This window comes from Carcharodon carcharias, chromosome 4 (genome assembly GCF_017639515.1).
Source record: "Carcharodon carcharias isolate sCarCar2 chromosome 4, sCarCar2.pri, whole genome shotgun sequence".
Lineage (NCBI taxonomy): Eukaryota > Metazoa > Chordata > Chondrichthyes > Lamniformes > Lamnidae > Carcharodon > Carcharodon carcharias.
Window position 1 is genome coordinate 148,629,152 of NC_054470.1, and position 16,908 is coordinate 148,646,059.

A 16,908-nucleotide genomic window follows, 5' to 3' on the forward strand; every position below is an offset into this window, starting at 1 on the left:
TGTTTCAAAAGTTTAAAAATCTTTTATTTAAAAGTTTAACACTGAAACAATTCTCCCTGAGGCACAGAGGTGCCTCAGGGAAATCTCTGCTCTCTTTTGTGTGCATGCGCGAAAGAGCACAGGAAACCACTCAGGGAATTCGCCCCACACCAACCCCCCCCCACCCCCACACAGGAAGCGCTCAATGCTTCCAAGCATGCGACACGATGGGTGGGCCTTAATTGGTCTGCCCACGTTAAATGGTGGCATGGACCCGATTGGGGGAGCCAATTGGGTTCGCACCTACACCCACACAACCCCCCTAACGGGGGAAAATTTCTGACCTTTGAGTTTGGTGTTAGCATTGCAGCATTTTGAAATTTATGTTGCAAACAATACATCAGAAAAAATCGTTTATACAGACCATAATCCTTCGAAGTTTTTGGACAAATTTCGTGACAAAAGTCCAAGGCTTTTCAGATGGAGTCTATTGTTACAATAATTTAATCTACGTATTATACATATTGCTGGAAGAGAAAATCTGTTTGCAGATGCATTATCAAGAGTTTGAAGCTTAAAGGAAATTGGGACATTTAACAAAAGCCTGGACACTGGAGTGATTTCTGTTGATACCAAGGACTTGTGTGTGTATGTATATATATATATATATATATATATATATATGTTAATGCATGCACCTGGTAATGTAATAGTGTAATAAGTATAGGAGATGGATTATTAAAATAAAGCCATTTTTTAGAATTATGATGGTTCATTTTTCGATAAGGAGGGGGAATGTCGTGAAGCTATTGATGTATACAATATTTTGGAAAATATTTTTCTTTTAAAATAGAGGTTTAGTCTGCGGGTATGTCTTAACTGGATTAAAGCCAGCTAGTCTGGGTGCTTTGATGTACCTGTTTGAGATGTAAACAGAGAGATAGGATGCATTTGTAGGGTGAAAACTTGATGCCTTTCTAACAGCAATCAAGCAATATGTTTATATTATTAATAAAATTGGTTCAATAAATGGGGTTTCATTGTTAAAAGGTAAAGTTCAAAGAGACTGGTGAGACAATGAGAATTTGAATTCAATCAGTGGTGGTAGGTATAACATCAGTAGTTTTCGGGCGTGAAGGCAGAGGCAACAACGTAAGATCAAAAGGCAGCTTCAAAGCCTCCAACTGGCTCCACAGTGAATAGAGCCTCATTCTGAATTTGTAAGGTGAAAATGCTTTGCCTGGTGTTTGCTTTAGACTATGGGTTGCTGTTGCCTTATTGGAGATTAGTTTGGGAATTTGTTAAAGGTTGTGATAGTAGTAATTTGTAGCCATGTGTACATATATTTTAACCTGTGTAAATTAACGTTTCATTTAGTTTAATGTAAGACCTCAAGAACTAGTGGTCCGATTCCCGAGTTTAGAGTCGCAACTCAAACTTAAAATTATTGGTTATGACAGATGTTTAAAGTTTCCCTCTGGGATTTTTAAGTAACTCCGCTTTACCAACTGCATCGGTCATAAGAACACTCCTGTAGTTTGGCCCCAGTTGGAAAGATCAATAAACAAATAAGTCTTTCATAATTTTCCTTGGCAATGCCATCAAAAGAGTAGGTACAGAGATTCATTTGCTCGTGGGGGCATGGTACAAGATATCCTCCAGAGCGACGTGGAATCATCAAGTAACTGGTGAGGAGTAAGAACTCAGCACTGATACGTGAACATCACTGAATCCCTGGATCAATTTGATTTCAGAGTGGTCGTGTAGCGATATCAAAGAAGCACCTTAACTACTTGAGTGCTGCCTGCTCCTCGTATCCTTTATCCTCTGTTTTTGGTTTAATTGCAGAACCCCCATGTTTAAAAAAAGGAAAAAAAATAAACCCCAAGCATTTTACTCATGATACTGTATTAAATAAATTCTGATTGTGGTGCATGTTTTACAGTCGAGAAACAGCATTAAACACAAGCACATCAATAGATATGCAAATAAAAAAGCAGAACAAAAAAATACCTTGTTGAAATTAAACCAATGAAGCCAACTTGAGTGACATATTGTAAATTAAAGGGTTCAGACCATGTCATAAAACGTACAGCTCAGGATGCATGAGGTAATCTGCGTCCGCAGTTAAGTGATAACCGTTAACTCACAGATATCTATGGACATAACTGAATCAAAAATACTGCCTTGGTAAATTTGATTTGTAGAGATTCACATACAAATTGAATAACCTTATTAATGGAGTGTAGAATACTTTCCTTATGAAATACCGCTTATCATTATTCAAATTCAGTAACTCATGCAGCTATAAAAAATGAGATAGATGCCAGTCCCTTCAATCGATCCCTAAGCCAGGCTCAGACTGTCTTCTGCTGTATCCTTCAATTCCCTCAACTGGTGACCTTCAGCTCTTTGGATGAGAAAAGTTTTTTTTGAGATGAAAGTTCAGTTAGGGCTAAATGATGAAGGTAAAATCTGCAATGACTCTAAGTTACTACTCTTTAGAGCATCATGTAGTAGCTACTGCCAGAATACTGGCCACCTTAAACTTAATAAAAATAGTGCCTTTCTAGCTAATAGCGTATTAAAATTACAATAACTAGAGTGAGTTATGTTTTAGAATGGGGGAAACAAAAGCTTTGTTCCTAAGTAACATTATCACTTTGATTTGGAGTTTCTTTGTTATGTCCTCCTGTCATTTGGTGCAGGGTGTTAACATAATTATGACTTCCTGATCAAAATTCTGCCTCCATGAGATTGAAGCAGGGGATGCATCTCTGTTACACATCAGTTAGATTGACATGAAAACTAGAGAGCTTGGGTAAGCCCATCCTACAGGTAAGCCAATCCACAGCCAGTAAAAGCAGTGATGAAATAGGGATTTGCAAGAGCACATTAATCAATACCAATATACCATCTTGTGTACTTTGTAGATGATAATTTGAACATACTGTTTTTGAAGTTACTGTTCTGAGGAAATACCAAGTCATGCTCTTAGTGAGGGTATTCAACAAAGAAAAATCTTGACTAAATACTGAGACATTGAAATCTATAGCCTAGAAATTACTGTTCATGATATTAAAGAAGCTTAATATGTTTGTCATTAATTTCCACTATTTTAGACATTATTATTTATTTTAAATGGTTTAATTTCCCTAAAATAGCAGACAAAAAAAAATTAAACATGCAAGTGCATTTCTGTTAATATCAGCAACATTAATTTCTATTCTTACCTAACTTGTTTATCCTTGCCAGCTAGTGACAGTGACTTGTTAGGAATTACTGGACATCACAATTCTTCTAAATGTCAACATTGGGATATTGAGTAACACTGCTTTTACATTACTTTCTCTGGAGCTCTGGTAGGCACCACTACTAACAAAGGTAAATATAGAATTAAACTTGCTGACTGTAATTTCTGTGTACCCATAGAAGATAGTAATAATGACATAGCAACAACAAGCCTTCGTTACCATCCTTAAGAAACTAACCTTGAATCCAACACTTGAGCATTCCCTGGGACTCAGCTGTTTCATCAAGCCTCATCCTGTATTTTTGGCTGAGAGCCTAGACTTCCATTACTTTGATGAAACACAGGAGCCCCTGGGAAAATATTACCTGATTGATAGCTTTGGCTCTTTGATCTTTGCTGTCAATTCTACAATGTTTATTTACACAAGGTTAAGAGGTTTCAAGTGCTTGCAGTTTCTGTTATTGATCCTTTAAATGGTCCAGATGATTGACACTTTTATTGGGCTGCAGTGAAAAAGCTTTTTTTAACAGTGGAAAGTAATGAATTACTATTTTTAAAGCTTTTTTCACACATCCTATTTCTCTCTAGGGTTCATTGATTCTATACAGTGTATAATGAGGCAGTGGGTATGGAAGTTCCATAGTTTGGCTTAGGGGGCAATGGGGGCCACAGCTTATCATAAGGGGCATGAGAGGCCATGTGGGTGGGTGAAGGAGCGCCATAGCTCGGCATGAGGGCATGAGGAAGACCTTTCGAACTTACCTTTGAGGTGCTCTGAACCATAAGTCTTTCAATGTCTAGCTGGACTCCATGAAAATTGTTAAGAGCTAGGACATGCCTATCTCCAAAATGGAGCCGGCCAGTTCAGGAGTGCCGGTTGTGGGCTTGCAACTCAAACCAGCTCGCACCCTTAAACTTGCTGACTGTAATTTCTGTGTACCCTGAAAATCACACGGCCTGGGAATGGGGTTGGGAATATCAGAATCGGGACATGCCCACCATTTTTAAACTGCTCCCAAGTCATCCCAACTCAGTGAAAATCCACGGCTTTGTCTCTTATTCTTATGCAACTTACTTTCACTTGCAATGGTACTGCAACTAATTGCATGAGACAATATGATGGGAATATTTTTAAAAGGCGCAGTTTAAAAAAAACATATGGAACCCAGTAGAAAAGTTTGAGATGCATGGATTTTCCTGATTTCATAATTTTCCTCCCCATTTCTACATGGAGTACAACAAAAGAGGAAAGCATATGTCATGTGATTCATAAGAGGGCATATTTGTAGAAGAACTGAAAGCACTGACAAGAAACTAAATTTTAAGGATGCTACGTTAAACAGATGCTGTAAGTAACTGAAATTACACATGTGGATTTCCAAATGCCATGTGGTTTCTACAATAAAGCTTTTTACATGACTAATTATATTTCATAGGATGATGACATTACAGAATATACTATGCACTTAGTCAATTTGCTGTTGTCTGTGTATAACATGCTTTTTAGGAGAAATGGCATTTTAAATATTGTCGAAGAGATCATGTGGCTCAACAGTGTTGGGTAAGGTTTCCTGTGATTGTTCCTCTTCAGATTGATGATGGATTATTGATGATGCAGAGCTCATAGGGCACAAGCTGCAAAATAACAATAAGGCAAATAAATTAGAGGTACAAACTGAACCATTGTCTTCGGTTGCAAAATAACTGGATATCAAACTGTGAGGATAATATTGACTAAAATTATAAAATATGGTTCAGTAAGGGTCCTTAAAGAGGCAATTGCTTAGAAGCTGAAGGCTCATTTGTTCCTTTACTCTTTTGGTGCATTTGATGTAGACTCCTGTTGAATGAACGGATGAGTCTCAATTGGCATTGACTGGAGAATAGCCTGATGAGGTAATGATAGATGGCATGCTTTGCCAGCCAAGTAACTGACAACACACTCAAATTCTTTCAGATTGTCATACTGGTTAGTCAGTGGCTGTGTGTTACCAGGTGTTGAAACTAATATTTCAAGATTTCAAAGTGATCTTTAGTGTGTCTTTTTAGCTGTAGACCAATACAAATATATCTTTTTCACTGTGGCCTCAATTCCAATTATAATCAGCTCTTCAGGACATCAGCATGTGTATAATTTCTATTTGGCAAGCTGCAATTATTTAAATGAGTAAATATAGCCTATCGTGGAAATATGAGAGCACTGAAAGGTAACATACTTTATTTATATCATAGCTTGTATTATAAAGTTAGATTTATTAATGTGACCTATGATGCATTAACCTGAACATATTTACAAGATGACTTTTCTCTATATTTTAAACAAATGTCTGCTTATGTTCAAAAATTTACAAGATTAAGAACATTAATGATGATAGTTGTCCATAATGACAAACAATAATTTTAATTAGCAAGAGAACCCAATAATGTGCAATTATGAATCTGAATGTTTTAAACATGTTTGTTGCTTTGCTAGTTGTTCAAGGAAAGTGATTTCTAACTCTGAAATATGGTACTACCAAGTACGATTGGGAAATGAGCATCCACTACAAAGCATTGAATACTTCAAAAAGGGCAAAGTGTGGACACACACAATGATACACAAAACTGCTTGCTGCTTACTTGCTGTAGAAAATTCTCCTTTAACTAACTAATCACCAATGTTAGAACAATGAAGAACTACACCAGAGGAGACAAGCTAGATGAGCCAATTGGTCAAATAGAGACAGCAAATTTATCCACAAACTTCCAGCCTTGTGTTCACAATCCAGATGTTCCCTATAGCTTGAGGCTATAGAATTTACTCAATGTTGTGTACTTCCAGAAGTTCAAAGTTACTTTTTAAAATGGTAAAATTACAAAGACCACTTTGGGCTAACAATTTTAAACTTATTTGTAAGTCACCTTCAATGTTAGTAGCATTCTTGATTTAGATCACTGTCAAATTCAGAGACAACACGACAAAATATTTCTACGGCCGTGAGTTCCAGAAATATTTTGTGACATTGTGTACAGATATTAGGAAAACATTTAGTAATAAAGTGAACATTTACGGCTAAAGATAATTAATTCTAAACAAGAAAATACTTAATTTTCTTAAAAGTGAAATGTATTTATATGTAATGTTATATCTTCATTGTTAATATTTGTGAATTTATATCAAAATGTAAAACTGAGCGTTGTCTGGAAAAGAACAGTACTTCCATTTAAAAAGACTAAATCCGACTCTTAACCCAAACAGCCAGATATAGCTATTACTGGGCTACTAAATGGAGCATCTGCGTAGTGAAAGGGTGACCATAAGACGTAGGAACAGAAGTAGGCCATTCGGCCCATCGAGTCTGCTCCGCCATTCAATGAGATCATGGCTGATCTGATAATCCTCAAATCCGCTTTCCTGCCTTTTCCCCATAACCCTGGATTCCCTTAGTGATTAAAAATCTGTCTATCTCAGCCTTGAATATACTTACCGACCCAGCCTCTACAGCCCTCTGCAGTAAAGAATTCCACAAATTCACAACCCTCTGAGAGAAGAAATTCCTCATCTCTGACTTAAATGGGTGACCCCCTACTCTGAGATTATGCCCTCTGGTCCTAGACTCTCCCACAAGGGGAAACAATCTCTCAGCATCTGTCATGTCAAACCCCCTAAGAGCCTTATACGTTTCAATAAGGTCGCCTCATTCTTCTAAACTCCAGTGAGTATAGGCCCAATCTACTTAAATCTCTCCTCATAAGTAAATCCCTCCATACTTGAGATCAACCTAGTGAACCTTCTCTGATATATGCCAGTATATCTTTCCTTAGATAAGGGGACCAGAAGTGTTCACAGTATTCTAGGTATGGTCTAACTAGTGCCTTTTAGTTTTAGCAAGACTTCCCTATTTTTATACTCCATTCCCTTTGAAATAAAGGCCAACATTCCACTTGCCTTACCTATTACCTGCTGAACTTGTATGCTAGCTTTTTGTGATACATGCACAAGGACCCCCAAATCTCTCTGTGCTGCTACCAGACAATCAGAATGTTCAAAAATTTAAAAGATTAAGGACATTGATGATGATCGTCAAACCATTAAAATGCCATACTTAGACCATCTTGTTTTACCAGCTGGAGACAGTGTGATGGTAAACTGGAGTGTGACAGTATAACCAAGAACAGATTGTAAAAACAAAAGTACATAGATTTTAAAATATGGTCCTTCCTCATGATAGGTAAAGAGCAGTTCCTTTAGAATAGTTTATCCTTTATGCCTGCATTTTAGCCCTGCCCTAAAAAGCAAGAGAATGAAATTGAGATCTTCATCCTGGCATAAACTAAGTACTATTTATACATGTGTGGCACATTTATAACATTTTACATACATGTAAAAACACAATTTTAGTATTTTCTGTTACCCTGCTGAGTTGGATTGCTGAAGATTTGCTGATTAATACAGACAATGACAGCTAACACAAGGCTAAATCTTACAATTCTGGTTAGTTAGGATCTGATGCACTCAAATGTGAACTGACAGCATCAATCAGTACACAATAGAATGCAGCTTTCATTAAAATATAAATGGTAATAATGGTGGAGGAGAATTATGCCTCAAGCATTATTTGTTAACAGCAGAATTGGTGGTGAGATTTTATAGATTATAATTTATGAAATTCAAGTATATCTTTCTAAAGAACTTACTATATTATTAAAATATATTCAAAACAGAATACCAGTTTGCTTCTCCTTAAAGGCCAGAACTTTTTCCACTTAAAAACTTTTCACTATTTGAGGTGCCAACCTGCTCATGTTGGAAGAGTGCGCTCCAGCATGATCTTATGGGAGATGGCCAATTAACAGCCCACCATATAATATAAAAACAAAAAAACAAAAAAACTGCGGATGCTGGAAATCCAAAACAAAAACAGAATTACCTGGAAAAACTCAGCAGGTCTGGCAGCATCGGCGGAGAAGAAAAGAGTTGACGTTTCGAGTCCTCATGACCCTTCGACAGAACTTGAGTTCGAGTCCAAGAAAGAGCTGAAATATAAGCTGGTTTAAGGTGTGTGTGTGGGGGGCGGAGAGATAGAGAGACAGAGAGGTGGAGGGGGGGGTGTGGTTGTAGGGACAAACAAGCAGTGATAGAAGCAGATCATCAAAAGATGTCAACGACAATAGTACAATAGAACACATAGGTGTTAAAGTTAAAGTTGGTGATATTATCTAAACGAATGTGCTAATTAAGAATGGATGGTAGGGCACTCAAGGTATAGCTCTAGTGGGGTTTTTTTTTATAATGGAAATAGGTGGGAAAAGGAAAATCTTTATAATTTATTGGAAAAAAAAAAGGAAGGGGGAAACAGAAAGGGGGTGGGGATGGGGGAGGGAGCTCACGACCTAAAGTTGTTGAATTCAATATTCAGTCCGGAAGGCTGTAAAGTCCCTAGTCGGAAGATGAGGTGTTGTTCCTCCAGTTTGCGTTGGGCTTCACTGGAACAATGCAGCAAGCCAAGGACAGACATGTGGGCAAGAGAGCAGGGTGGAGTGTTAAAATGGCAAGCGACAGGGAGGTTTGGGTCATTCTTGCGGACAGACCGCAGGTGTTCTGCAAAGCGGTCGCCCAGTTTACGTTTGGTCTCTCCAATGTAGAGGAGACCACATTGGGAGCAACGAATGCAGTAGACTAAGTTGGGGGAAATGCAAGTGAAATACTGCTTCACTTGAAAGGAGTGTTTGGGTCCTTGGACGGTGAGGAGAGAGGAAGTGAAGGGGCAGGTGTTGCATCTTTTGCGTGGGCATGGGGTTGTGCCATAGGAGGGGGTTGAGGAGTAGGGGGTGATGGAGGAGTGGACCAGGGTGTCCCGGAGGGAGCGATCCCTACAGAATGCCGATAAGGGGGGTGAAAGGAAGATGTGTTTGGTGGTGGCATCATGCTGGAGTTGGCGGAAATGGCGGAGGATGATCCTTTGAATGCGGAGGCTGGTGGGGTGATAAGTGAGGACAAGGGGGACCCTATCATGTTTCTGGGAGGGAGGAGAAGGCGTGAGGGCGGATGCGCGGGAGATGGGCCGGACACGGTTGAGGGCCCTGAACAGCCCACCATTGCATTTGCTGTCCAATTAAGGATGGTGGGTGGCACAAAAATTGGACGTGCTATCGAAACGCTTCTGAGGGGTTAACAGGGTCCAGACCTGTTAAGGTCATCAGTGTAGAGGAAGAATCCCTTCACAAGAATGTTTCTGGCATAGCCATGCCAGTTTCAGCCTTGCTCCTCAGCGATTGTGGCAATGAACAATAGTCTCTGAGGTCCCTCTGACCTCCTGCAGTGAGGCTGCCTCTAATACCTAATATTGTATCTTCATTGTTAATATTTGTGAATTTAAGTCAAAATGTAAAACTCAGGGTAGTCTGGAAAAGAATTGTATTTCCATTTAGCAACACTAAATCTGAATCTAAACCCCAACAGCCAGATGTATCTATTACTGGGATACTAAATGGGACATCTGTGTAGTGAAAGGGTTGCTGGGCTCCTAACACAGTGTGAGGCTTGTGCACCTTGTGTAAAGTTTCATTCTTGCACACAATTAAGGGCTAACTGCCCTTTTAACTGTCTTGATTGGCTACATGCCATGAATGAGCGGATAGCGGCTGTCACCAACATGCCTCAGCTTGATTTCTCATACACCCTCCTGTGCCCCACACCCCATCCCCCAGAAAATCCTACAATATGTGATTGACTCTTAATGCCTCCAAGGAAACTAAGCACGGGATAATATATACTAGTTAGTTTGTCTGCGTCCCAGGAACAACGATGATTTGCATTTATATAGCACCAATGACATTTAAAAATCTCAGAATGCTTTGCAGGGAGGTGTGTGACCAGTGAAATAAATAATTGCAAAAGAGATTATCAGGAGGGAGATCAAAAGTTTCGGCAAAGAGGTAGATTTTCATCATAGAATGATACATAACAGAAGTAGGCCATTTGATCCATTCTAAAATTGGTGGTAAGGGTATGGAGTTTGTGACCAGGCTTAAGATGATGGCTTTGGTCTTCCTCATGTGTTTAACTGGAGGAAACTGCAGCTCATCCAAGAGTGATTGTAAGATAAGCAGTATAATATCATGGAGTCAATGGAGGGATAAAGAGAGGTTGATTTAATCAGCACATATATGGAAGCTGATCTCGTGTCTGTGGATAATGTTGCTGAGTGGCAACATTTAGATTGGAAAGAGGAGAGTGCCATGGATATATTCTTGGGTGACTTCAGAATGCAGGGTGAGAAGAGAAGCCACTGCCGGAGATGTTCTGGCTAGAATCAGAGTAGAAATAAGTGAGGTCAGTCCTACTGAGCTGAATAGCAGAGAAAAGGCACTGATGGAAACTGGTGTGATCAAGCATGTCAAAGGGTACAAAAAGTTGGAGAAAGGTGAGCAGGAATAGCGCACAGTGGTCACGGTCACAGTGTAACTTTCATTGGGTCAGTTTCCGTGTTGTGGGAAAGGTGGGAACTTGGTTGTAGGTTCGAACATGGAAATGTGGGAAGGATGGCCACCAATTTGGGAGGCGGCATTAAGTTCAAGGACTTTGAAGAAGGGAAAAGATTTGGAGATGGTATTTTGCCTGGACAGAGGTGCTGAGGGTGTTTCTTTCTAGCAGAAGAGTGATGATGGTGGTTTTAAAAGGTAGAAGACAATACCTGTGGCGAGGGAACCATTTAAAATATCAGCTGACATTGGGTTCTGATCAGAAGTTGTGTTGTCACAGTTTAGTGGGAATGGGGTCATGGAAGCGGAAAGTGGGTCCTGTAGACAATATCAGTTTAGAGAATGGTGATAGGAGAGAAAGGAAATAAAAATATGAATTTGGGTCTAGGACAAGGGGGATCCAGGGGCATGTTTACAGAGAGCAGAAGAGCAATGGAATGAGAAAAGAGCAGGCAAAGAGATCTGAGATAAATATTGAAATCACTGAGGATAAGCAAAGGCTGAGGGAGAAGAGAGGATATCTTGGGTAGAAACTCATAATGTGGCTTATGGGAGGATGGGACAGTTGACAACATGGATTTTAAAGAAGAGGTGAGAGTGGAAAAATAATAGACAAAAACTTTATTCATGGCCTCGCAGGTTGGAGAATTGGAGGTACAGTGTGGTAGCCCTATCTCTGACTTCTGATCCTGTTGAATGAGGAATCCTTCTGGTAGTGAGTGTGCGGAATCTACTCTTAACAGCACTACTCTTTTAGGTGTTTCAAAGGTCCATGCGTTAGTCCAAATGCTGATTAGAAAAACAAACCCTCTCACGTAGAGTTTGAAAATATGGGCCTGAATATTTTGTTTGTCGGGCGTGTGTGTGATCGGCGGGCCCAGAATCTGATGGGAACTGGGCCTCCGGCTGCGATTGGTCCCCGACCGTGATTTCATGCCGGCTGGCCAATTAATGGTCAGCCAGTGTGAAGTGCAGGCTGAGAAATGCTCAGTGCTGCTGGCATGGGGGTGGGAAGAGGGCAGGCGCCGACCTAACTGAGGGTGCGGGTGAGCGCTTCTAGTGAACTCCTTAAAGGCAGACAGCTGCCCCAGGGAGCTGCAGAACTCCACAGAATAAAGGAAATGACAAAAATGCTGCAAAACATGTCCATGCAGTACAGTCAAGTAACTGAAAGCGTACCTCATAAAAAAAATCAGTCCCCAGATATCTCCTTTTATTTTATTTCCCCACAGAGATTTCATCCCGCCCTGCATCGAGGTTTGAGCAAAAATGTGAATGCTGCCTGGGGGGATGGCTCGTCTGCCAATGTAAATGTAACTGTAAACGCAAAATCACTGTTAGTTGCATTGTTAATGGGCTTAATTGCCTGCTTAATTGTCAACAGGCGTGCTTCAGACTGCTGCACACACCCACCGAGCGAAATATCGCACAAGTGCACAATGACATCGGGACACTTGCACAATGTCATCTCGTGCTATTTCACATCGTTTTGGGTCGGGCACGCACCCGCCCGCGGGACATAAGATTCTGGCCGTGGTGTTATTCAGGCAGTTATAATTATAAGGTTTATAAGATTGTGTTTATTGTGTTTTGGACTGTGCCTTTAAACTTAGGCTAAAATTAATGGGGTCATGTGGCCATTCTGAATCCTGCCTGACAGCAAGCCTGGCTAAGTCAAGGGACCTGCTGGGCAAGGTGTGAAGTTTTCACACCTGGGAAGAAATGGTGAGGGCAGCTGTGCTCACAGTAAATAGGCTTGCCAGCCCAAGCTTCTGGACAGAAGAGAAAAGAGGTGAAAAGAAGAACAGTGAGTGTGGTCAACAGAGAGAAGAGGCCGCAGGTTCTTCCCAGCACCAAGCTCACAAAAAAGTACTAAATGAAACTTAAACCATATCCCACCTTTCTTAACACACAAATATAAATTAAACTTAAAAGTTCTACAATAGTCCTAACATAGGGTTAACAGTAGAATAACTAAAGGATCCCCAAAAGATACAGATGACATTGGAAGATCTGTTCAGTATCAGTTTAAACGTCCATATTCATCGGCTAGAGCTCATGTCATTTTGACAACAGCCTACAAAATCCACACACCACTTCATCAGCAGATGCAGAGAAAATGACGCACTTACTATAACATGTAAAAGTGTGGCCTTCTGTATGACCAAGGAAATTCCCAGCTTTCCAGCAATTCTGCAAAACAGGTGGCAGAAAAGGCCATTGGCAGTGGCAATACATCAGAGCAAAGGCTGATGCAGCTACAAAGAGTCGTGCACTGATCCAAACAGACTGTACACAACGGTACCTTCAAGCAATAAGAATAACCATCCGTATCCCGTCAAAAACATATACATGAGGTAACTGACAAACCAGAAACAGCTACAACACTGGCATCTGCCCCACTATGCGGAAAATTGCCCAAGTATGTACTGTACACAAAAAGCAGGACAAATCCAACCTGGCCAACTACTGCCCCATCAGTCTACTCTCAATCATCAGTAAACTAATGGAATGGGTTATCAACAGTGCTATCAAGCAGCACTTGCTTAGCAATAAGCTGCTCACTGACACCTAATTTGGGTTCCGCCAGGGGCACTCAGCTCCTGACCTCATTACAGCCTTGGTTCAAACATGGACAAAAGAGCTGAACTCCCGAGGTGAGGTGAGAGTAACTGCCCTTGACATCAAGGTTGCCTAGCAAAATTGGAGTCAATGGGAATCAGGTTAAAACTCTCCACTGGTTGGAGTCATACCCTACACAAAGGAAGATGGCTATGGTTGTTGGAGGTCAGTCATCTCAGCTCCAGGACATCACTGGAGGAGTTCCTCAGGGTAGTGTCCTCCCCAACCATCTTCAGCTGCTACATCAATGGCCTTTTCATGTTGAGGTCAGAAGTGAGGATGTGCGCTGATGATTCCACAATGTTCAGCACCATTCTCAACTCCTCAGATACTGAAGCAGTCCTTGTCAAAGTGCAGCAAGACCTGGACAATATCCAGGCTTGGGCTGAGAAGTGGCAAGCAACATTCGCACTAAACAAGTGCCAAGCAATGACCATCTCCAACAAGAGAGAATCCAACCTTCGCCTCTTGATGTTCAATGGCATTACCATCACTGAATCCCCCACTATCAACATCCTGGGGTTACCATTGACTGGAAACTGAACTGGACTAGCCATATAAATACTGTGGCTACAAGGGCAGGTCAGAGGCTAGGAATCCGATGGCAAGTAACGCACCTCCTGACTCCCCACAGCCTGTCCACCATCTACAAGGTACAAGTCAGGAGTGTGATGGAATACTCCCCACTTGCCTGGATGAGTGCAGCCACACAACACTCAAGAAGCTTAACACCGGCCAAGACAAAGCAGCCCGCTTTCCACAAATGTTCATTCCCTCCACCACTGATGCACAGTAGCAGCAGTGTATACCACATTCAAGATGCATTGCAAGAATTCACCAAGGCTCCTTAGACAGCACTTTCCAAACCCACGACCACTACCCATCGAGAAGGACAGGGGCAGCAGTTACATGGGAACACCACCACCTGGAAACTCCCCTCCAAGTTACTCACCATCCTGACTTGGAAATATATCGCTGTTCCTTCACTGTCGCTGGATCAAAATCCTGGAACTCCCTTCCTAACAGCCCTGTGGGTGTACCTACACCACATGGACTGCAGCGGTTTAAAAAAGCAGCTCACCACGGCCTTCTCAGGGGCAACTAGGGATGTGCAATAAATGCTGGCCCAGCCAGCGAAGCCCATATCTCGTGAATGAATTAAAAAAAAGAAAATGAAGATAATGTGCACGATGAAACGAAGAACGGTGAACGCAGGTTTCACACCAACAGTCTCATTGAAAATATAGATGACATCACAACATCTGAAGCGTTTGCCAAGATTAAAATTATCTGTCCTAAGAAAGTTGGTAAATATTTGTTCTTGGCCAAGATTGACACAGGGGCAAGTGCCAACATACTACCTCTGCAAATTCTAAAAGACATGTATCCAGAGACATGGAAGGCTATGGCAAAACCTGCTACTGCACAACTTTCGGCATACAACAGTTCACTAATTCCATGTGCAGGATCCATAGTCCTGGAGTGCAAGTACAAGCAATCCTCCTGGGCTTCACAGATATTCTACATCATGGCGACTAAAGACCCAGTGATCGCAAGTCTAACGGCATGCTGTCACCTCACACAAGAGACAATCCATGGAGTCAATCAGACCTTACAAGGCAGATCAACCTCAGAAACTACTCCTATCACCTCAGTTCGCAACCTAACATTGGAGTATCCAGAATGTTTCAACAACATTTGCACTTTCAGGGGAGCTGCAACATTACACTTGCATGAGAAGGCAAGGCTGTTAGTTGATCTGGTACATTTTGCGCAATGCAAATGCCAGCAGTTACAAGAAGAAATGGTGAAAGATTCTACACTACAGAAACTGTGGGAAACCATTATTGAAGGGAAGCCTGATTCAATTCAGCATGTCCACGAACATATGAGACCATTTTGGCCTTACTGGAATGAGCTAGGCATCTCCTAGGGAGTCATTTTTAAAGGCAGGCACGTCATCATACCAGAATCTTTGGGATTTGATATTCTTCAGCGACTTCATCACTCATACATGGGCATAGATTGGATGAGAATACTTGCAAGAGAGATAGTCTATTGGCTGGGTACAAACAATGACATTGAAGTCATTGTCAAGAAGTACGAGGCATGTCAAGAACATATGCCAAGTCAGCGCAAAGAACCACTGATTCCGCAAGAAGTTCCTACCCATCCTTGGTCTAAAATTGCATTCGACCTCTTTCATGTCCATTGCACTGACTTCATCATCATCGTTGACCACTTTAGCAAACACCCCATTATTCGACCATTGCAGAATGTCAAGCACAACTGTTGCGCACACTCTGAGTGCTATTTTTAGTTTATGTGATGTGCTGAGAGAGATCATTATGGATAATGGTCTGCAATTTATTGGTAAGCCTTTTCAGGATATGTGTGTGAAGTGGAATATCGATCACACTACTACTTCTCTGTATTAATCTAGGTCTAATGACTTAGCTGAATGAATAATTCACATGGTGAAATCCCTAATTCTCAAATGTAGGAGGACCAAGCAAGATCTACACATTGCAATGTTACATCTGAGAGTGACACCTTTAAGTGCAACAATTCCAACACCAGCAGAGCTCATGTTTGGCAGACCAGTGCATACCAATTTACCTCTCTTACCCATTCTACTCTCTTAGAAACTGGAGAGCAACTTTTAAAACTGCAACAGAAGATGACCAATGTACACAGTAAGCATGCGAGCATAAAATTGCCAAGTTTACAGTTGGGACAACAAGTTTGCATCCAGAATCCCACAAAAGGTACATGACAACCAGCTGAAGTGACAAGAATATGTTCAGAACCAAGTTCCTGTGAAGTCATGACACACAGGGAGGCATGACTGAGAACAAATCAGACCCATTCCAGAATTCTGGGGGAGATGGCAGTGCAGTTGTATTGTCACTGGACTAGTAATCCAGAGGCCCAGTCTAATACTCTGGGGACAGAGGTTCAAATCCTGCCATGGCAGCTGGTGGAATTTGAATTCAATTGATGGAATACAAAGTTGCCAAAGTAATGGTGATCATGGGCAGAATTTTTCGCTGAGCAGGCGGGCATGCCCGAGCTGCTTGAGCATAAAATAGTACGTGATGTCGGGCGAGCGTCCCGACATCATTGCGCAGTGCAGTTGTGCGTTATTTTGGTTGGCTGGCGCGTGCGGGTGCCCGGGCCGTGCCCGCCATTAATTAAGAGGCCAGTTAAAGCCATTAAAAAGACAATTGTCATTGCCTTTGCAATTTTGCACTCGTCGCATGAGCATAAAGGACAGGCGGTCAGCCGACAATTTCAAAAACCTCATCCATGGCGGGTTAAAATTGCCAGTGTGAATAGTGGGAAGTTTGGTAGATAGTTTGCTGCTGGTGACTTATTGGTATATGGCAGCTTCATCTCTGTTCGGGGCTTCATTGTTAGCATTTCCAGGCTTCATGTCAGGACTCCTTGGTGTCTCCAAGGACTCTGGAGAATTCAGACCGTGTGGACCCTTTCAGGTATCAGACAGCCTGCTGTTACCCTAGTAATAGGGATTATGGTCTCTGCTGGTGGCATCTCCTCTGAGGAGGAAGAGAGGGGCAGAAGAACGA

The 16,908-nt window shown here is 41.4% G+C and overlaps 1 protein-coding gene across 3 annotated transcripts in view; it reads right to left on the minus strand.

Moving 5' to 3' along the window:
• Positions 1-1,870: 1,870 nt before the first annotated feature.
• xrcc4 (X-ray repair complementing defective repair in Chinese hamster cells 4) overlaps positions 1,871-16,908 on the minus strand; it is a 683,670-nt gene continuing 668,632 nt past the window's right edge. For 2 of the 3 annotated variants that reach the window (XM_041186930.1, XM_041186929.1), the window contains exon 8: positions 1,871-4,867. In XM_041186930.1, the coding sequence (XP_041042864.1) occupies positions 4,753-4,867 (115 nt within the window). In that variant the 3' untranslated portion in view covers positions 1,871-4,752. The remainder of the gene's footprint in view (positions 4,868-16,908) is intronic. The other variant, XM_041186931.1, reaches the window with a different exon arrangement.